Source organism: Falco peregrinus, chromosome 2, assembly GCF_023634155.1.
Source record: "Falco peregrinus isolate bFalPer1 chromosome 2, bFalPer1.pri, whole genome shotgun sequence".
Lineage (NCBI taxonomy): Eukaryota > Metazoa > Chordata > Aves > Falconiformes > Falconidae > Falco > Falco peregrinus.
Window position 1 is genome coordinate 92832074 of NC_073722.1, and position 17812 is coordinate 92849885.

The window sequence follows — 17812 nt, forward strand, 5'->3', positions numbered from 1 at the left end:
TGTTCACATTGCATGTTAATTATGAAAGCAGACAAGGGGACTAAATGGTTGCCTTCAAGACAAAAACTAAGTGTGATTAATTGTAATTAAAAGAAAAATTTTCTTCAGGTACTCCTTGTAGGTTATATGAACAAGGTCATACCTGGGAGGGTTGCAGCTCCCTCCAGCTAGGAGGCTCCTTGCAGACCACCTAAGCTGACCTTGCATCCTCAGTTCCTCCATATGTCATTTTACTATGTGCTTCTGGGCATATAGCACATAGCCTTGGCCTTGTACTGCTTAAAGCGTCCAGTCTGTAACATAACCCTAACATTATTTCAGGCTCTGAACTGGGAAAACAAGAAGAAAGTACTAATTACAGCTCATGGCCCTGGGTGTGACGTGGTGTCCTGGAAAGACTCAGGCCAAATGGTATACAGGGTAGGGTAAATAGCATAGTCACTGACAAAGGGGCTGGCTTTTAGCAGCCTGGCCATGGTCCACCGCATGACCACTTGGTGCTGTGGGCAAGGATTGAGCCATGGGGTGGGTTGTTTCAGCAGTGTAACCATAACTGCTGCCTTTTCTAGCTACAGAGGTATGTTTCTCTAAGTATATCTTGTACTGCTGCTAGATAACAGACAGTTCCAGTAATTAAAACAATAATTTTAAAATGTTTCAAAAAGCAAAAGCTTGAGTTGTAGAATGTTGCTATTGTTTAAAATGAGATAATTTCTAAAGAAGAGACAGTCAAGAGACAAATAGTTCAAGAGCATGATGCTCTAGTGCTCTATAATGCAATATGATTGGCCTTGGATAACAATGTATGTTTATTTTTACAGAAGCAGACATGATTGCTTCTCCACTGCTTTATTTCGATAGCCATTATTATATGGTGAAGTGCCTGCAAATAGAATTGATGACTCTTTCAAGAGCAAGCAAACTGCACTGGGTGTCTGACTTGCTGCATGCAAGCAGCCTGAAAAGCATAACAATGGAAATGGAAGGTTGTCAGTGGAGAAGTGGGGAATGAAAGCAGATAATTTTAGAGTTTTACTGGGGGAAGAATAATGGACAGGAAGGAGACTGAAAGTGCAAGAGGATCAGAGGACAGATTTTTATGACCGGAAAAGAAAATTAAAAAGATTGATATGAAGGTTGCCCTGAAGAAAAACTGGCAGATTCTAAGGAAATAGATGGTGAGCTGCATGTAGACTGTCAAGAGAAAAAAAGAATGGCTATTGAGCAGAGGGTAAATTGAAAGGGCATAGAACAAAGAGTGACTTTGAAAGAAAGGAATTAAGAATAATGCAGGAGTAGAAGAATACTTAGTATGTCATTAGAGTGCAGACAGGAGGAAAAGGAGCCAGAACCAGACTGCTGGCAGGAGGCAGCAAGGTGAAAAGCTGCTTAAATGAAGATGGACATGGGAAAAAATGCAATTAAAAAGGGGTTTGGGGGGAAAAAATATATTAACAGACAAAGCATTTGGATAACAAAGCAAGTCTTCTAGTTAGGGAAAGGTACCTTACTTTCTGTGTTGGTGCCATGTAAGTCAATGGTAGATTTAAATAATTTATTGGGTGTTTGTGAGGCTGTCCAGTCAGGAAGAATGGAAGATTCTCCAGTCTGAGGTCCTTTCCAGTCCCTTAATTTATTAGACAAAACTATCACAACGATTTATCTACCTTGCAGACTGGAGTCAAGGAGGAGGAGGAGGCATGGAAGAAATTAGCAGTTAAAAATACTAACTATAGCAGCACTACATCTAATCTTGTCTGTAATGCATTCAAATACTCTGTTACATTGGTGTCTCCGTCTGTCAGCATCTTCACTGTACTTACTCTCTGCTGGTGACTGCAGTCAGTTTGAGCTTAAGAAAGGCAAATAGAGGGCTTACCTCACAGGAGGGAATCCTTATTTCATGTGCCGCTTCACATTGCTAGTTAGGGAAGTTATACTAGACTACCACAGATTTTTAAAACAGTAATAATACTGAAAACAAGGACCACAATTTAAGTTCCAGCTTTATTTGTATACCCAAACTACTGGGCTGTTCGATTCAGACACCACTCTTCTAGTTTCCTTTTCTGTTCTTTAATGGCCCAGTTACAACAAAAGGAAGAAAGAACGACCTATCTGTACCAGCCTCACTGCTCATGAGGGGATGAGAATTAGTACTTTCTCCAGCCTAGGAGAGTCCAGCACTGCTGCTCTGCTGCTCAGTTGTGGTCTGACAAGGATAAAGGATGCATATTAAGACCATACCTGCCTGTTGTATTTTGGGGATTGTGAGCTCTAGGCAATTATTTGAGCTTTTGCAGTCAGAAGAGGATTCTGGATGCCAACTTTTGAGTTGGTGGGGAAACATGAGGTGCAGCTGTGGGCTGCGTGCCTGCCTTCCCAAGAGATATGGGGAGTTTTGATCGCTCTCCTGGGCACGGCATTCATGATTAGCTTTCTCTAGGCGTCTTCATGCTCAGAGTAAGTTTTCTTGTGGATTGTATTTCTGAGACATCTCTTTCTTTTGCCTACTGTTTTTAGTTCAATTTCCTTTTTTCATGGCACTGAAATTGGGTACTTTTTAAGCTTTGTGGTGCCTCAGTAGCAGCTCTCTTGATTCCTCAGCCCAGATCCTTGATTGGAGGTGACCTTCAAGGACTTGCCTGGAGTCCTATGGAAAGGCAGTAGCAGAGCAGGGTCTTACAGCCACATCTTGTAAGCCCCAAGCCAGAACTTAAACTATTGGATCATACTCCTCTGATGGCGAAGATGGTAAAAGAATATTTGAATATTTCTCTGATAGCCTTTGTGCTGAAGGATTGCAAAGGTCTTCTTGCCTTGTGTAATGTTCAATATGATTTCATAAACAATTCAAACAGTTTTATTCATTGTGTTTATTGTAGGTAGTAGCTAAATTCTCTGTGTTTGGAATTCAGACAGTTACATAAGAGATAGTTAGATACTAACTTTTATTCATTTAAGACTGTAATGGACATTTGCCTGTCTCAGGTAAAGGTCCAACAATATTAACACAGACTAATATATTCATCTTGTGGTTTCTTCTTAACTTTAAAAGTACTTGCATGTGCTTACATGTTTTGCCTGATCAAGCTTCTGCTAGTTACATGTGCCATAAAACATAAGTGCATATAACTATACCTTTAAAAATGAATGAATCAGCATTATTACTCGCCAATATGGCTGCTTTGGTCAGGACTGTTGGTCTGAACGGGCCAAATGGTTTTACCTGGGATATTTCCATATAAAAGGATCTAGACTGCAGCAGTCTGTTAAGGTGGATCTTGCTTAGCAGTTTATTGTTTTACACCAACAGCTAAAATTAGATTCCCTGGGTTGGGACCTATAAGAGAGAAAGATGCTTCCATGAGATAGGAGCTTGTGGGGTTTCTGCTGCTTTTTCTGCCTTCACATTTGTCACCAGCGTGCTGTAGTCTTCTCAGCTGTTTTCATGTGATCCCTTAAGATTTTTGGACTATACAGCAATAGAGCTGGAACTAATATGGTACCATACCTCAGAGCTGCTGAAGCAGTTACACATAGTTTTCTTTGGTTTTCTCTCTCTCTTCTCAGACTCCATGTAGTCCTACAATAAATCTTTGAGATAGGCAAACAAATTACAGTGTTAGTACTGTTTGAAATAAAATTATGTAATCTTTTTAATTGCAGGTTCCATTGCAGCTTATAGAAAGTGTTGAGTGCCGTGATATATTTCAACTTCATTTGACTTGCAAAGACTGCAAGGTTATAAGGTATGAATAAGCTGAATGTTAAATGGGGGGTAGCCTTGCATTCCATGTGCTATGGACAGCTGTGACATTTTAAGTAAATGTTTTTTCTTACTTAGTGGATTTACTTTCCCTTAAAATACTTCCTTTTGTCTGATTTTGCGTATGATAGCTGGGCATTTTTGTAAAGGGGATGGGAGCAAGATGAGCTGCATTTTTGCTTGCTGTGATACAATATAACAGCAAACCTTGGTCTGAGCCCAAGTGGCTGATCTTGATTTTATTCTGAAATGAATTTCAGTCTCACTGCATTTTCCCTGCCTTACAATCAGTTATAATGTATTGCTTCAATTAGGTACGAGATACAGAACTAGATAAAACCACTGAAACACATGCTTCTTGGAAGAGTATTTAATCAAGCTTTGGGATTTGGGGGGTTAAGGTGTGGGCTTGTGCAGTTCTACATGAAACCCTCAGTCTGGATAGCATCAGCTGCCCTGCTTTTTTAACAGCTGTGAGGGTACAGTTGCTAGCATTAAGACATAGTAGCCTACTGGAAAAGAAGCTAAGGGAATAAAGTAAAGCCAGGTCAGCAACCTGCTCTGTAACCCAGTAGACAGCATCATGTGGAAGGGAATTTTTGTTTGTGTCTGCCCTTCAGCAGACTTCAGAGTCTGCCCCAGGAGTCTCAGAGCTACTGAGCCTGAGCTACAGCTATTTCCTACTTTTCCGCTGCAGAAATTAATTTTGATCTATAAACTGCAATTAACAAGAAAGGAGCATTTCTTTTTTGATTAAATGTTTGCTGGCAGTACCTTTTGTATAATGAAATGAGCCCCAGTCATATCTGAGCACTCAGAATGTTTAACAGGCCAGCTGCTTCCTGAAATGCTGTATTTTGACGAGGACTGATGAGGATTACTGATGTGTTAGAAACCACAGAAGCACCTGGGAATGGTCACGTAGGAACTGGGCCTTCTTCCCCCTAGAAGGTGGTGGGATCAGTAGCCCAACTGAGGTGTATCTACACCAGTGCATGAAGCGTGGGCAGCAAACAGGAGGAGGTGGAAGCTGGTGTGCAGCAGGAGAACTGTGATGTAGTTGCCCTCATGGAAACACAGTGGGATGACTCGCACAACTGGACTGCTGCAATGGATGGCTGTAAACTCTTCAGAAGGGATAGGCAAGGTGGATAGAGCTGGTGGGCTAGCCCTGTATGTTAGGGAGTGTTTTGATTGTCTAGAGCCTAATTTTGGTGATGATAGGTAGGGCTGAGTGTTTTGGGGTAAGAATCAGATGGGTGGCCAACAAGGCAGGTATTGTGGTGGGAGTCTGTTACAGCCCACCCAACCAGGATGAAGAGGCAGACAAAATATTCTATAAGCTGCTGGGAGAAGTTGCACAATCACTAGCCCTCGTTCTCGGGGGAGGACAGGGACACACACGACTTAAACTTACCAGATGTCCACTGGAAATACAGCACAGTGGAGGAGAAACAGTCCAGGAGGTTCCTGCAGTATGTGGAAGATAACTTCCTGACACAGCTGGTCAGTGAGCCAGCTGGGAAAAGCACCTTGCTGGACCTGTTTGTGAACAGAGGACTTGTGGGTCATGTTGACGTTTGGAGGCCCTCTTGGGCACAACGATCACAAAATGATGAGTTACTGATTCTCAGAGAAGTAAGGAGGGGGTCAGCAAAACTGCTGCCTTGGACTTCCAGAGGGCAGACTGGTCTGTTTAGGAGCCTGGTTGATGGAGTCCCTTGGGAGGCAGCCCTTCAGGGCAGAGGAGTCCAGAACAGCTGGACATTCTTCAAGAAGGAAATCTTAAAGGCACAGGAGCAGGCTGTCCCCATGTGCCGAAAGACAAGCCAGCAGGGAAGACAGCCAGCCTGGCTGAACAGAGCCAGGAACGCAGGGAAAAAAAAAAAAAGGAGAGTTTATGACCTTTGGAAGAAGGGGCATGCAACTCAGGAGGACTACCGGGATGTTATGAGGTTATTCAGGGAGAAAATTAGAAGGGTCAAACCCAGCTAGAGCTTAATCTGGCTACTGCCATAAAAGACCATAAAAACATGTTTCTATAAATACATTAGCAACAAAAGGAGGGCTAAGGAGAATCTCAATTTTTTATTGGATGCAGGGAGAAACATGGTGACAAAGGATGAGGAAAAGGCTGAGGTACTTAATGCTGCCTTTGCCTCTGTCTTGAATTGCAAGACCATTTGTTCTCCAGGTACCCAGCTCTCTGAGCTGGAAGACTGGGACAGGGAGTAGAGTGAAGCCCCCATAATCCAGGGGAAATGGTCAGTGACCTCTTACACCACTTAGACATGCACAAGTCTATGAGGCCAGATGGGATCCACCCAAGGGTACTGAGGGAGCTGGCAGAGAAGCTTGCCCAGCTGCTGTCCATCTTTTGTCAGCAGTCTTGGCTAACTGGAGAGCTCCCAGAAGACTGGAGGTTAGCCCATCTACAAGAAGGGCAGGAAGGAGGATCTGGGCAACTTACGGGCCTGTCAGCCAGACCTCAGTGCCAGGGAAAGTTATGGAGCAGCCATTCCCGAGTGCCATCACGCAGCATGTACAGGTGATCAGGCCCGGCCAGCATGCATTTATGAAGGCATGTCCCGCTTGACAAACCTGATCTCCTTCTATGACAAGGTGACCTGCTTAGTGGATGAAGGAAGGGCTGTGGATGTTGTTTACCTAGACTTTACTAAAGCCTTTGACACTGTTTCTCGCAGCATTCTCCAGGAGAAACTGGCTGCTCGTGACTTGGGCAGGTGTACTGATCACTGGGTAAAAAACTGGCTGGGCAGCTGAGCCCAAGAGTGGCAGTGAATGGAGTTACATCCAGCTGGATGATCTCAAAGTACTTTTCCAACCTAAAGGATTCTATGATTCTACTTTAGAAGTAATATTTAGTTTAATTAAAATTAAATATTTTACTTCCTCTTAACATGTAGCTCTTGACATTTAAAAAAGCCACCCTTCTTCTCTACATTAATTTGTTATTTCTCTTCTGTTGCAAAGTGAATACAAATTATTTGTATTTATGCCCTTCCTTATGAATATCCCTTCAAAATTGCATCTCTGAGAATCAGTACTTGGTGACACTGGCTGTTGGAAGATCATGAAGTATGGGGCTCAGATACCAGATTTAGAACGTGTTCACATTCTTTTTCATTAACAAAGCAGTGTGTGTTTTGAATAATAGGGCTCAAGTGAAGATAGTACTGATTTGCAACACTAAAGGAATTTAGGAAGAAAATGGGATCTTTAGGGTGAGGTGTATCTTCTCTGGATATGGATATTTAATAGAGAATTATCCAGTCTAAGCCATTAGTCCCAGTTTGCTTTATAGTTGGTGATGGGAAATAAACACCTGCAGGCTGCAGTTCCTCGCAGCTATTTAGACATGTTTCGTGAGTTGGACAAGTTTTTTTTCCTTCCACTGACTGACTTTTAGGTATTCGCAGGTAGGGGTAATAAATCCTGCCCTTAGAGAATACAGATGCTATCATTAACCATGAATGCAGTAGAACACAGACGGAGCAGAACCTAAATACTTGGTGAATATTTTATAACTATAAAATCTTGAATTAATCTGTCAGAGCAAAATAAATCACTGATCTTATTTCCACCCTTTTATTTTAAAGTGTGCAGAAATCCTCTTTGAAAAGACAAGCTAATATAATTTTAACATACCGCTTTGAGACATACTTTTTTTCTGTGCAGGGAATGTTCTTGCTAGTTGTAGTTGCTAGTCTAATGTTTGGCAAAGCTCAGTCTCAAAAACATTGTATGTGCTTCAGACCAAGGCCAGAGAGAGAATCTTAGCGTATGAGATAGGGGGGTAATGTAGGATTTCAGATACTGGAGTTTGTCCTCATTATTCACAAGTTAAGTATATTAATCAAATGGATATGTCTCCTATGTCTGATGAAAAATGTATTCTTGTTTACAGGAATACAATGCATACATTATAATGTATGTGATAGTTTTGTGAATTTCCATCTGACACCACCAGTCAGCAAGTCACTGTAACACTCTCCTGTCTGTGTGTGAAAGTTGCAGACTGAACTCAGTGATACTGTCCTTGGTTTTATATTAAATAGTATATAGTATATATATATAGCAAATAGCATATAGTATATGCATAAACATTTCCCTCATTCAGGGCTAGTAGGGCATACCACTGGTTTATCCACAATCACAGAACATTGCTTTTATGCTTACAACTTATTTTGACTTCCTAAGTGCGTATTTCTTTACTGATATGCCAAAGTTTTCATTTTTACTACCTATTAGAATGTGCATAGAAACAGAACTAAGTTATGTTTGTTCTCACTTTTTGCTTTCATAAATGTTTTCATAGTCAGCCTGTCAGATCTTATATTCTGGCATCTTTTACTGAAAATTAATAGATAAATGTTTGTTTCTGGGCCAGGTGTCAGTTTTCTACTTTCGAGCAGTGTCAAGACTGGCTTAAGCGACTGAACAATGTCATCCGCCCTCCTTCGAAGATAGAAGACCTTTTCTCATTTGCCTATCACGCTTGGTGTATGGAGGTATATGCTAGTGAAAAGGAACAGCATGGGGATTTGTGTCGGCCAGGTATGTGGGAACACTGTGGGGATCGTCACAAATGCACTGACTGTTAACTGCCTGTTTGCTGAAATCCAGAACTTTCCAAAAAAGTTATAAACAAATTCAGTCTGTGTTGCTGTAAACTGAACCTGGAAAATTTCAGCATGGACTTGTTTTTGTATGTAAGTTCTTTCACTTCTTCACTAGCTGGTGAATATCCTGTATGTGGTAATTAAATAGGTAATGGTATAACTTTGCTTAGAGCAAGGTGTCCTTTATTGTCTTGCTTGTCTCTACCGCACAGTCTGAGTTCTGTTCTGTCTTAGGATTAGCTCCCATCATAGCTACTTTGGGATCAGTATGCAAAGCAGCATCTCAATATCCCAAGGAAATTGTTGTGGTGGATTTGATTTAGTCAGTCATGTATAATACTAATAATGGTTTGCTCATCATACCAGCAACTTTCAGTCTAAAATATTTTCTTATTGATTGTGCCCACATTTTTTGTCTAGAACAGTGGTCTTCAACATAGAAGTTGAGGAGCAGGTGAAGGAGAAGGAAGTCCCTTAGCTGTTCCTGAGGTTCATTCACAGCTGCAAGACAGCAACCTATTTTAGTGAGATATCATCCTTGCTGGAAAATTTTTAGAAGCCCTCACGTAAATATAAGCTAAAAATTGGGATGCTTGTGGTTATAGTACTTGTTTGAAGATAAGGAAATCTGTGTTCCAGGTCCTTTACAATCTGAGGCTCTCTTCGCTCACAATTCACCTGTCTGAGAAAAGCATCCCAGTTACCAGGTTGAGGGAATGTTAGTGTGATCGTATCCTTACTACTAAAGCCAGTCTGGGGCTGAGCAAAAGCTGTCACTGTTTTGGTACCTGAGGGAGGACAGTCAACAGCTAGCACACAAATGGCAGGAGGTGCTTCTTGGTTCTAGTTCTTGTTTCTGCACTTCACGCACTTTGTTAGCAGTTACTAAAGGCAAAAAAGGCAAGAACTAAAAAGGCAAAAAAATCCTCAGAGCCGAATTTTATAGTCGAGTCTTTTCCCTCCTGACTAAAATCAGGAGCTGGAAGATAGCAGACACGTAGATGGCTTGTGAAGTCTCCTTGTAGTTCTTTTCTCTTCCTCACTGAAACAGACGGGCTTCAGCCTAACACTGGGTTAGGATAAGAAGCAGCGTTTACCTTTTTATTAACTTCTAGCAATTGCATTTTTTTTGGTACGTATGTCTATCAAATAATTTTCTTTCCTGTAGCTTGGCGGTAGGTACTCTCCTTCTAAGAGTTGAATTATAGTTGAAATAGATCTATGGAATGTAATTGAAGAAGTTAATCCCAAGACATTTAAATTTATTTTTTTACACGAAGGAGCCCAGTATTTGGTAGGTATGGGCAAAAATACTTAATTGCTTCAAAATCTATCCGTTTCTGGGGGAAAATATAAGTTGTCATCAATGTATGTATTGGGACATAATAACTGATGAGCTTTTAATGTCAGAAGGCACAAGTCCACAAAATGTATAGCTTGCTTTTTCTCTGATTTTGAGAATTGATGGGATGCTTTGAAAATATTTTCCATCTTGGCTCAAAATGCCTCTTAAAATACCAGCATTTCAGGAGCAATGGACAAAATGTTAAGGTAGAATCTTATTTTGCAGAGGAAAGCCTATCCTTTCGTGACATGCACAGTAGCTGAAAAATTAAGAGGGAGGAATCAAACAGAATATTTCATTTTCATGTAATTTTATGTGTTTCTTTTAAAACCCACTAGCAGTATGCAGCATCAGTGATTGGGGATATTTCTAGTATTCTCATTTGCTATGCAGAAAAATCCATACGGACATAGCACAAGTTTTAATGACCATTCTTCAAAGCAGCTGGTAATGAAGCCCATCCTCAGTGCTTGAAGAGCATGCTGCTGTTCCAATAAAAGGGGTTTTTTTTCTCTTAGAATAAAAAAGTCACCACTAAGGAAGAACATGACTGAGGTCGTTGTCTGGCTGGAATGTATTGTTGCAGTTTCACCTGTGCACTTGACAACCAACCAAAGAGCTCCTCACAGAGCTGCAATCTCTATGGAGCCATCCAGCTTTTGTAAAACTGGGGCTAGAAACAGCGGGTCTATTTGAGTAGGTGGCTGGAAGATTATAAACTCAAGCTCATGCAGATTTCACGTGAGAAGCGGGAAATTCTTGGCAAGCTCCAGTCTAATTGATCTGGCAATAGGGAAGGTAGAGCAGAACTACAGTGCCTGCGTGATACGATACTAGCCTTCTGCAGAAAATGCATGGCACAAGAGGCAGAACTATTTCTTTTTATGATACTGTTGTACCAGTGGCATGATGTAAAGCGAGTAAGTGATGAAGGTCAGTGAGGTCAGAGTGTGAATATTTTTCATTTGCACACAGTGTCATTCTCACATTTTACTTTTCAAAAAGCATAAGAAAAATAATTTCAGTATGCAGATCTCTTGCACGTTGCCCATATTGTAAAGCAGGTCTAGATTTGCAAAGTAGCATTTTCAGTGTATGATCTGACCTGTAGGAATGAATAACATTATAGCTTTTCTCTCACAGTTAATTAAGTGCTGTAGTTAGGCTATCTTTATTCTTAATTTACCTATATTTCTCTCTAATTGTTCTGTAATGTCACATAAAAAATTGTTTCAGACATGTACATTTACATCTTTGAGATAAATATGTATCTCAGGTATTGAAAGACTTTAAGGGTTTTCTGAAATACTTAATGGAAAGATGTAATACTTTTAATTTTTAACAGATTTTTTTTTCCTTCTGTTTGGTGATGCTCTGCCTCATGATTTAATGATACAGTAATTTAAAGAGACAAGCAATGGACAGACTTTCAGAATCGTTTTATCTAATGTTGCTCACATGCTCATTAAATTTATCACATTTCTTAGCTCAGTGAACCTGGAAATTTTGTACATTATTCTCTTCTGCCTGTTGATTGAGTACCTTCTAAATCTCTACATTTTCTGTCTATCAGAAAAATTCTTCTTTATTGCCATTGCATATTTATCAATTGTGTTTTGATACTTTTAAAAAAAGTGTCTAGGAAATAAATGCAGCTCTTTCCAGTTCCTTTAATATATTAATCCAGGAATCTGTGAGGATCCTGTGACTGATATTTGTGTCAAACAATCATTTATCTTCGTATCTCCATGTGATTCACAGAGGAATAAATTCCAGTTAGCAAGTGGAAAAACAGAGACACGGCTTAAATTGCAGGGCTTTCCTACAGTCATACGGGAAACCTGTGGCTGAAATTGCATACTAAATGGAGATTGCCCAAGATCCCAGACCACATTCCATATATTACCCCTTCATGTATCAGTCAGACCAGAGCTTCACGTTTTTCTCATTGATACAAAATTCTGAACTTCAGAAAAGAAAAACTACTAGAGTTTTCCAGCTAGGACTGGTGGTGGATCTAAATTGATTTTGCTGACCGTGCTTGGTTCTGGTTTGCAGCATTACTGTTTCTCATATGGATTTACGGAAGGTGGTAATTTCAGAGAAAAAGTCCTTGATGGACTTGGACATTTGTGAAAAGTTGACCAGAGAGAACCATCAGTGCAAGCTGTGGTTCTCCTGATAGAGATTTTCAAAATAAGGTGAGATGTAGATGGTGTTGTTGGACTATTCCTTTCTCTTTCAGTTTTTAATAAGTATGAGTCACAGTGGTGGTTTTCTCCGACTGTTTTGAAGGGTAGGAAGCTTACTTCTTGTTTCATATTTATTTTGTGTCTCTGCTTTTGACAACCAGGAGAACATGTAACTTCAAGGTTTAAAAATGAAGTGGAGCGGATGGGTTTTGATATGAACAATGCCTGGAGGATTTCCAACATCAATGAGAAGTACAAGTAAGTTATGTGGGCTGCTGATTCGCGGCCAAATGGCATCTCATAACACCAGTTTTGTTACAGCAGATTACTGGAACTTTTTCCAAGTTCTACAGTTCCTAATAAGGGACAATTAGAGTTATGAGTTTTGTTGTTTTATAGGAAAAAATGGGCTTTTAAAGTAGTAGTTAATATTTTATTAGCTGCTACAATTTTTGTAGGCTTAGAAATAACCAGATTTTGGTGTGCTTGTTGGAAGACTTCTTAGAGAATAAGCATTCTGAAGGAAGAAAGGGAAACTTGAGCAAAGAGCAGAGTTTGAACTTTTAAAAAACATTTTTTTATTGTGTCTTATTTTCTATCTTATGACAAAGACTTGTCTTAAAGTTGGTTTGGAAAAGTTAAGCTTGTAGATCCTGAAAATAAGATGCTTTCTGTGGTCCTGAAAGCTTAGGTAAATTTCCTTTTCTCAGGCTGCTGGAGCAGAGGATGGTGATGTTCTGTTCATGCTTGGTAGGACAGGGTGTACTGGCTCATCCCTAATCCGAATAAGAGCAAAACCAGCAGTAACACTTTGTGATGAAACATGTTTCATTGCTGTCTTTGTAGGATAATAACTTGCAGCTGGTAGTTCTCTTGCAGTGACACCAGCTATCTGTCTTGCTCTCAAAATCTGTGGAAATAAAAATAGCTATCCCTTACATATTTAAAGCTTTTTTTACTTTTTCTTTAGTATTATATGGAATATGGAAGCAGAATGACACAAACTACTCCTTTCCTTCTTGTGGCCAGCACTTGAGAAAAGAGCATTTTTTCAGGATGAGTGCTGTATTTTTTTCTGAATAGAGTGGTCTTAGACATGTGTTCATTTCTGTCCTTGCGCAGTAAATGCATCTCTTTAAGGGGATGGACTGGGGATGAACTAGTTTATGATTCAGCAATATATTGCAGTCACTACTGACTGCTTGCGCTGTTCTTACTGGCAGTCATGGCTTTATTAGTTAACTTGTGGAGTAGGAGGTGCATTTAGTAGAAGAAAGTTCCAGTCAAGCATAAGCCAGTGCACTCCGATTCTTGCCTTCAGTGAGGGTGGATTAGCCAGTGTACTTTTTCCACACTTACACAAGTTTTCTGTGTTGAATGCAATGGGCCAGGATTGCTCTGCTTCTCTGTGTTGTGACCCAGAAATGAAGTGGCTCATTCTTTAGCATGGAGAGACATGGAATTTCTTTAATGTGGTCTAGTTTATTTGAGCATCTGGAGTTAAAAATTGCCTACGTGCAAATTTCCTGAGAAACCAGCTTGAATCTTGTAATTCTGAAATGCATTTATGCACCACAGTGTTCACGGTGCTTTTTGTATGTGCGAAGGAGGAGTACACTGAAATGGGAATTAACAAAATGGCAGTTCGCTGAGATGAACTCAGGTTGCTTATACTGCTTATTGGTATATATCCTCTGGGAAGTAACTGCTCTGTATCACTTACTTTCAACGCTTTGCACCACTTTTCTCACAGGCTGTGTGGTAGTTACCCCCAGGAAATCATAGTTCCTGCTTGGATCACGGATAAAGAGCTAGAGAGTGTGGCAAGCTTTCGGTCCTGGAAGCGTATCCCTGCTGTTGTGTACAGGTGAGGCTCTTACAGGTGGAACATTTTCACCAGGCTGTGAATGCGGTGTTCTAGCAAATAAAAGCTTAAGTAAGTTGTAACTGGGAATCTTGGCTTGTAATGAAAGATGCTCAGGCTCTTCTGGGCACCAGATGCCCCCTCGCTGAGCCTGACAGACTTTAGCACAGGTGTTAAAGACATTGTAAAATAATATTTTAATAATTTATTCAAGGTAAAGAGAGGTCTGGCTTGTATCTTGCTGTATTTTTTGCTTGTTTAACATGATGTGGATGGATGCTGCCTGAAGGCCCAGGACCTGCTAGGGTAGAGTTGGAGAACCAGGCTGGGAGGATGCAACGACATCAAGCACAGTCCCCTCTGTGCTGCCTGGTGGAGGAGTAATCAAGCTGATCAACCCTGGGACTCTGTCTGGGGTGAGGTCCTGCTCTTCCACTCCAGAAGGATCCCAGAAGGAGTGTAGAGAACAGGACCTCAGAACAAAACACAAACCACCCTAAGCATTTAGATATCAAACAAGGATGGCAAGGGGGCCCTTGTAGGAGAAAATGTTCAGACCTACATTTAACTGACAGCAAAGCATGACCTGTTCGGCCTGATGGCCTGGTTTCTTTGTCTCTACATTTGCTACCTATATGTGTATTGGTTTATACCTATTGAAAACTCCAAGAATGCATGAGGCAACATCACATACTGGCCCTTGTCAAGCCATGAGGTAAGGCAGACCTACTACACATTCACTCTTCAGCGGGAGTAATGGTTTTAATTCCAAACACGTATTGTAGGACTACCCAGGATTTGCATCTCCTACAAAGGATTCCTAGGGCAGTCACCTCAGTTAAGATTGATTTTCTTTTTTTTTTAATATGAAAACTAATAAATGTAAGATGAAGACATAACACAGGTGAAGAAATGGTAAGTGGTATCTCTGGCTAGGTACTCCTTTGGGTTTTTTTCTCATTCTCATCTGGCTAATAATCAGACTGCAGTATAAACAAGGACAAATACCAAAATTATTTACAGGAGATAAAACCTCAAATCAAAAAGGAATGTATGTGTTGGCTGTATCTACATATTTCAGGTAGTTTTAATCAGACAGTCTCTTCCTCAGATTGAGTCCAGAAGTTCTTCACAACAAAATTGCTTTTCTGAGATACTGGGTTTTGGCACCTTCTTTAGTAAGAAATATATTTAAGCTTCTGTCTTTTCCAGATATTCTGGAATCTGTCACTTAATACCTTGGCCACTTTCCTGGTGTAGTTATCCTCCCATAAATGTTTTAAATCTCTTTAAAAAATCAGATGACAAAGAGATTTAAAAGATGGTGAATACTGATAATTCCATTAAGTCTGCCTAGCCACCCATTCCTTCTAAACAGGAAGGAAAAGCTGTTCTCAGAGCAGCAAGCTAAATTTAGAGCACAGTAAAGTTACAAATTCACACAGCCTGGGTTGGAGGAGCAAGTGTGCAAGAGTTAAGAGTAGGCCACAAAACATTATTTACCTAGCTTAAGAGTTCTTGTTCTATGAAAGCAGAACAAACAAATGAGCTTGTGGCAGCAGACCATTATCTTTAAATCCTTCTATCTTTTCTTCTTTTTCTTCTGAATAATGAAGGGGTTAGTGTAGTCTCTTTCTTCGTAGTTAAGGAATTGCTCCATCCTGTTCAGCTTGGGGGGCGGGGAGGAATGCTTTCCAGCATATACTAATCTTTTTAAGACTTAAGGTGTTTTATTATGGTAGTACATAGAAGTATGTATGTTTTATATATATGTGTATGAAAGAGCATGGTGTATTTATATATGGTTTTGTGTTCAACTTTGAACACTGCATTTCAGGCCACTTTGTGCCTTTTATGCAGTCACCACAGAACTGGGGGACGCCTCACTGCAAGCACACTTAACACGGGGAAGCATCCCTCCTTCTGTCAGCACTATACAGGAGAAGGAAATGCCTTCCTTTGCATTCTTGGGTATAGCCTGTGTTCTGCAGGATTTATGGGAAAGTGATTTAAATGTTCAAAAGACCTCATAGACTGAAATTCTTTAATCCCTGGCATTCCATTTTCTGCAGTTCTGATGACACTATGTATGTTAAATCACCACATAGTTTTTCATTTGTAATCTTAAAATCAGTGGGAGAAAATTTTTTCTCTTTTTTTTGTTCGGGTTTTTTTCCTTATCTTGACATATATCAATAGATTTTTCAAGACAACCAGTTCATCATTCTGTGCTGTAATAGAACTCACATCAGCTAGTGGTTGATGATCCGTATGATTGGAAAACCATGTATAGTTTTCTCTGTATATAGGTTGCCATAAAAATATCTTTTTTCTTACTTTTGGAGGAGTAAAGGGACAAAAGTTCATTCCGCATTTTTTCGGTTGAAGATGATTTTGGGACTATTAGTTTTATTATTGATCACATTTTTAAAATCTGCTCTTTTTGTTTTACCTCAAGGGGAGGAAGAAATAATGATTTTTTTAAAACTTGTCCAATAACTTGTCTCAGATACTGAACACTGGGACAGGGCAAGACCAGAGACACAGACACTTGGCAACAAAAACCTCATTGTCTGCTCTTGTGAAGCATTCAAGAGCTATGACAGTATGCACAGGCTGAAAAGTGGAGCGGGCTGAATTCAGAAGCAAGCTTCAGAAATACTCAGTTGAGATTGGACTGTCAGGAGCATTGCTTCTATTCTGTGATCAGATTTCTAGAAAAATCTCAAACCCAGCTGCTGCAAGCTTTCTGTGCTTCCAGTTTTTTTACAATCTAGGCACATATTTATGTAGATAAATCTGCCCTGTAACATGGCTTTTGTAGCTTACATATCCTGGTCCCAGAAAGTCAGTGTTAGGGAGAATAATTTTTGGATTTTGTGGAAAGGTGATAGAGAGGACTTCATACATTGTGCAGTGTCCTAAACGTGTGAGAACCTACTTGGATATTAGCTGTGTTGAAGGTGTCTTTTTGTCTTGCTGACTACTGAAGGTGATTACCCATGCCAGGAGCATTTTTGCCAGCACGGGGAGCAAAGGGAAACAGAAAATTGCTATGTACCATACATGCTGAATGATATTTATGAACTGCAGCAACTGTTTTTTTAGTTGCAAGCACTAGTAGTTAAGTAATGCTTTGGGAGGAGCTATTCAAACCTCCGTTAGTCCTCCCTGTCTTTGTAATTGCAAGGACCTCGTGGATTTATTGTTACTCAAAAGGCTGCTTTAACACAAGGAAGATTAAGCATGTGCAGAGGTGTACCATACATCCTACAGTTATACAATGTTTTATAGTTATGTAATGGTGATTTAGTTTCTGTAGGGAGGCTGCATGTTGCTTTGTCTCTGGAGGGTTAGGAAGTTTGCAGTGGAGGGTTCGCTTTAATTTTTTTTTAATCTTTTTGGTTACTGAGATCTGAGTGACAGCATCTTATCCCCAGCTCTGTCTCTAGGGACCTCGAAATCACACTTAAACTATTTGCTGTTTTTTGTTCCCATGGCCAGTCCAGTTGGAATGAGTGTGATTCCTCAGGCCTCCAACATTACCGTAAATAGAATTGTTTGCCGATTTCTGCTGGTACATCTGAAAATTGCATATTTGTGCAGGCTTAGGAGTGTTAGGGCTTCACAGCTATCAATGAACTCAACTTTTGGCCTAATGATTCTTTATTATTTGTGGTATAAATGGGAGGCAAGAACATGGAGATGAAAATATGACTGTTTATGAACCTGTGAAAATGATTCTGCAGGCGGGTGGTAATGAAGTCTGGGAGAACATACGGAAAAATAAATGAGCTTATCTGAGTGTTCAAAATAGGTTTCTTACATGTATAATGATGTTTTATTTTCTTTTGTTGTTTGTGCAAGCGTAGCAGGGAACTAGGTGGCCTTTCAATGATTGGCATTTTTTTCTGAACTAATTTTATATTCGTAGAGCTGTTTCTGGAAGGCTATTCATTTCAGCAGAAATAAATTTTCCTTTGCATGCAGTTGGCTGGC

General features: G+C 40.1%; 1 protein-coding gene across 14 annotated transcripts in view; it reads left to right on the forward strand.

Annotated features, from left to right (window-relative positions):
• MTMR3 (myotubularin related protein 3) overlaps positions 1 to 17812 on the forward strand; it is an 82874-nt gene that overhangs the window by 41530 nt on the left and 23532 nt on the right. For all 14 annotated transcript variants that reach the window (XM_055794582.1, XM_055794581.1, XM_055794584.1 and 11 more), the window contains 4 exons: positions 3670 to 3752; positions 8181 to 8347; positions 12111 to 12207; positions 13703 to 13816. In XM_055794582.1, coding sequence (XP_055650557.1) covers positions 3670 to 3752; positions 8181 to 8347; positions 12111 to 12207; positions 13703 to 13816 — 461 coding nt within the window. The remainder of the gene's footprint in view (positions 1 to 3669; positions 3753 to 8180; positions 8348 to 12110; positions 12208 to 13702; positions 13817 to 17812) is intronic.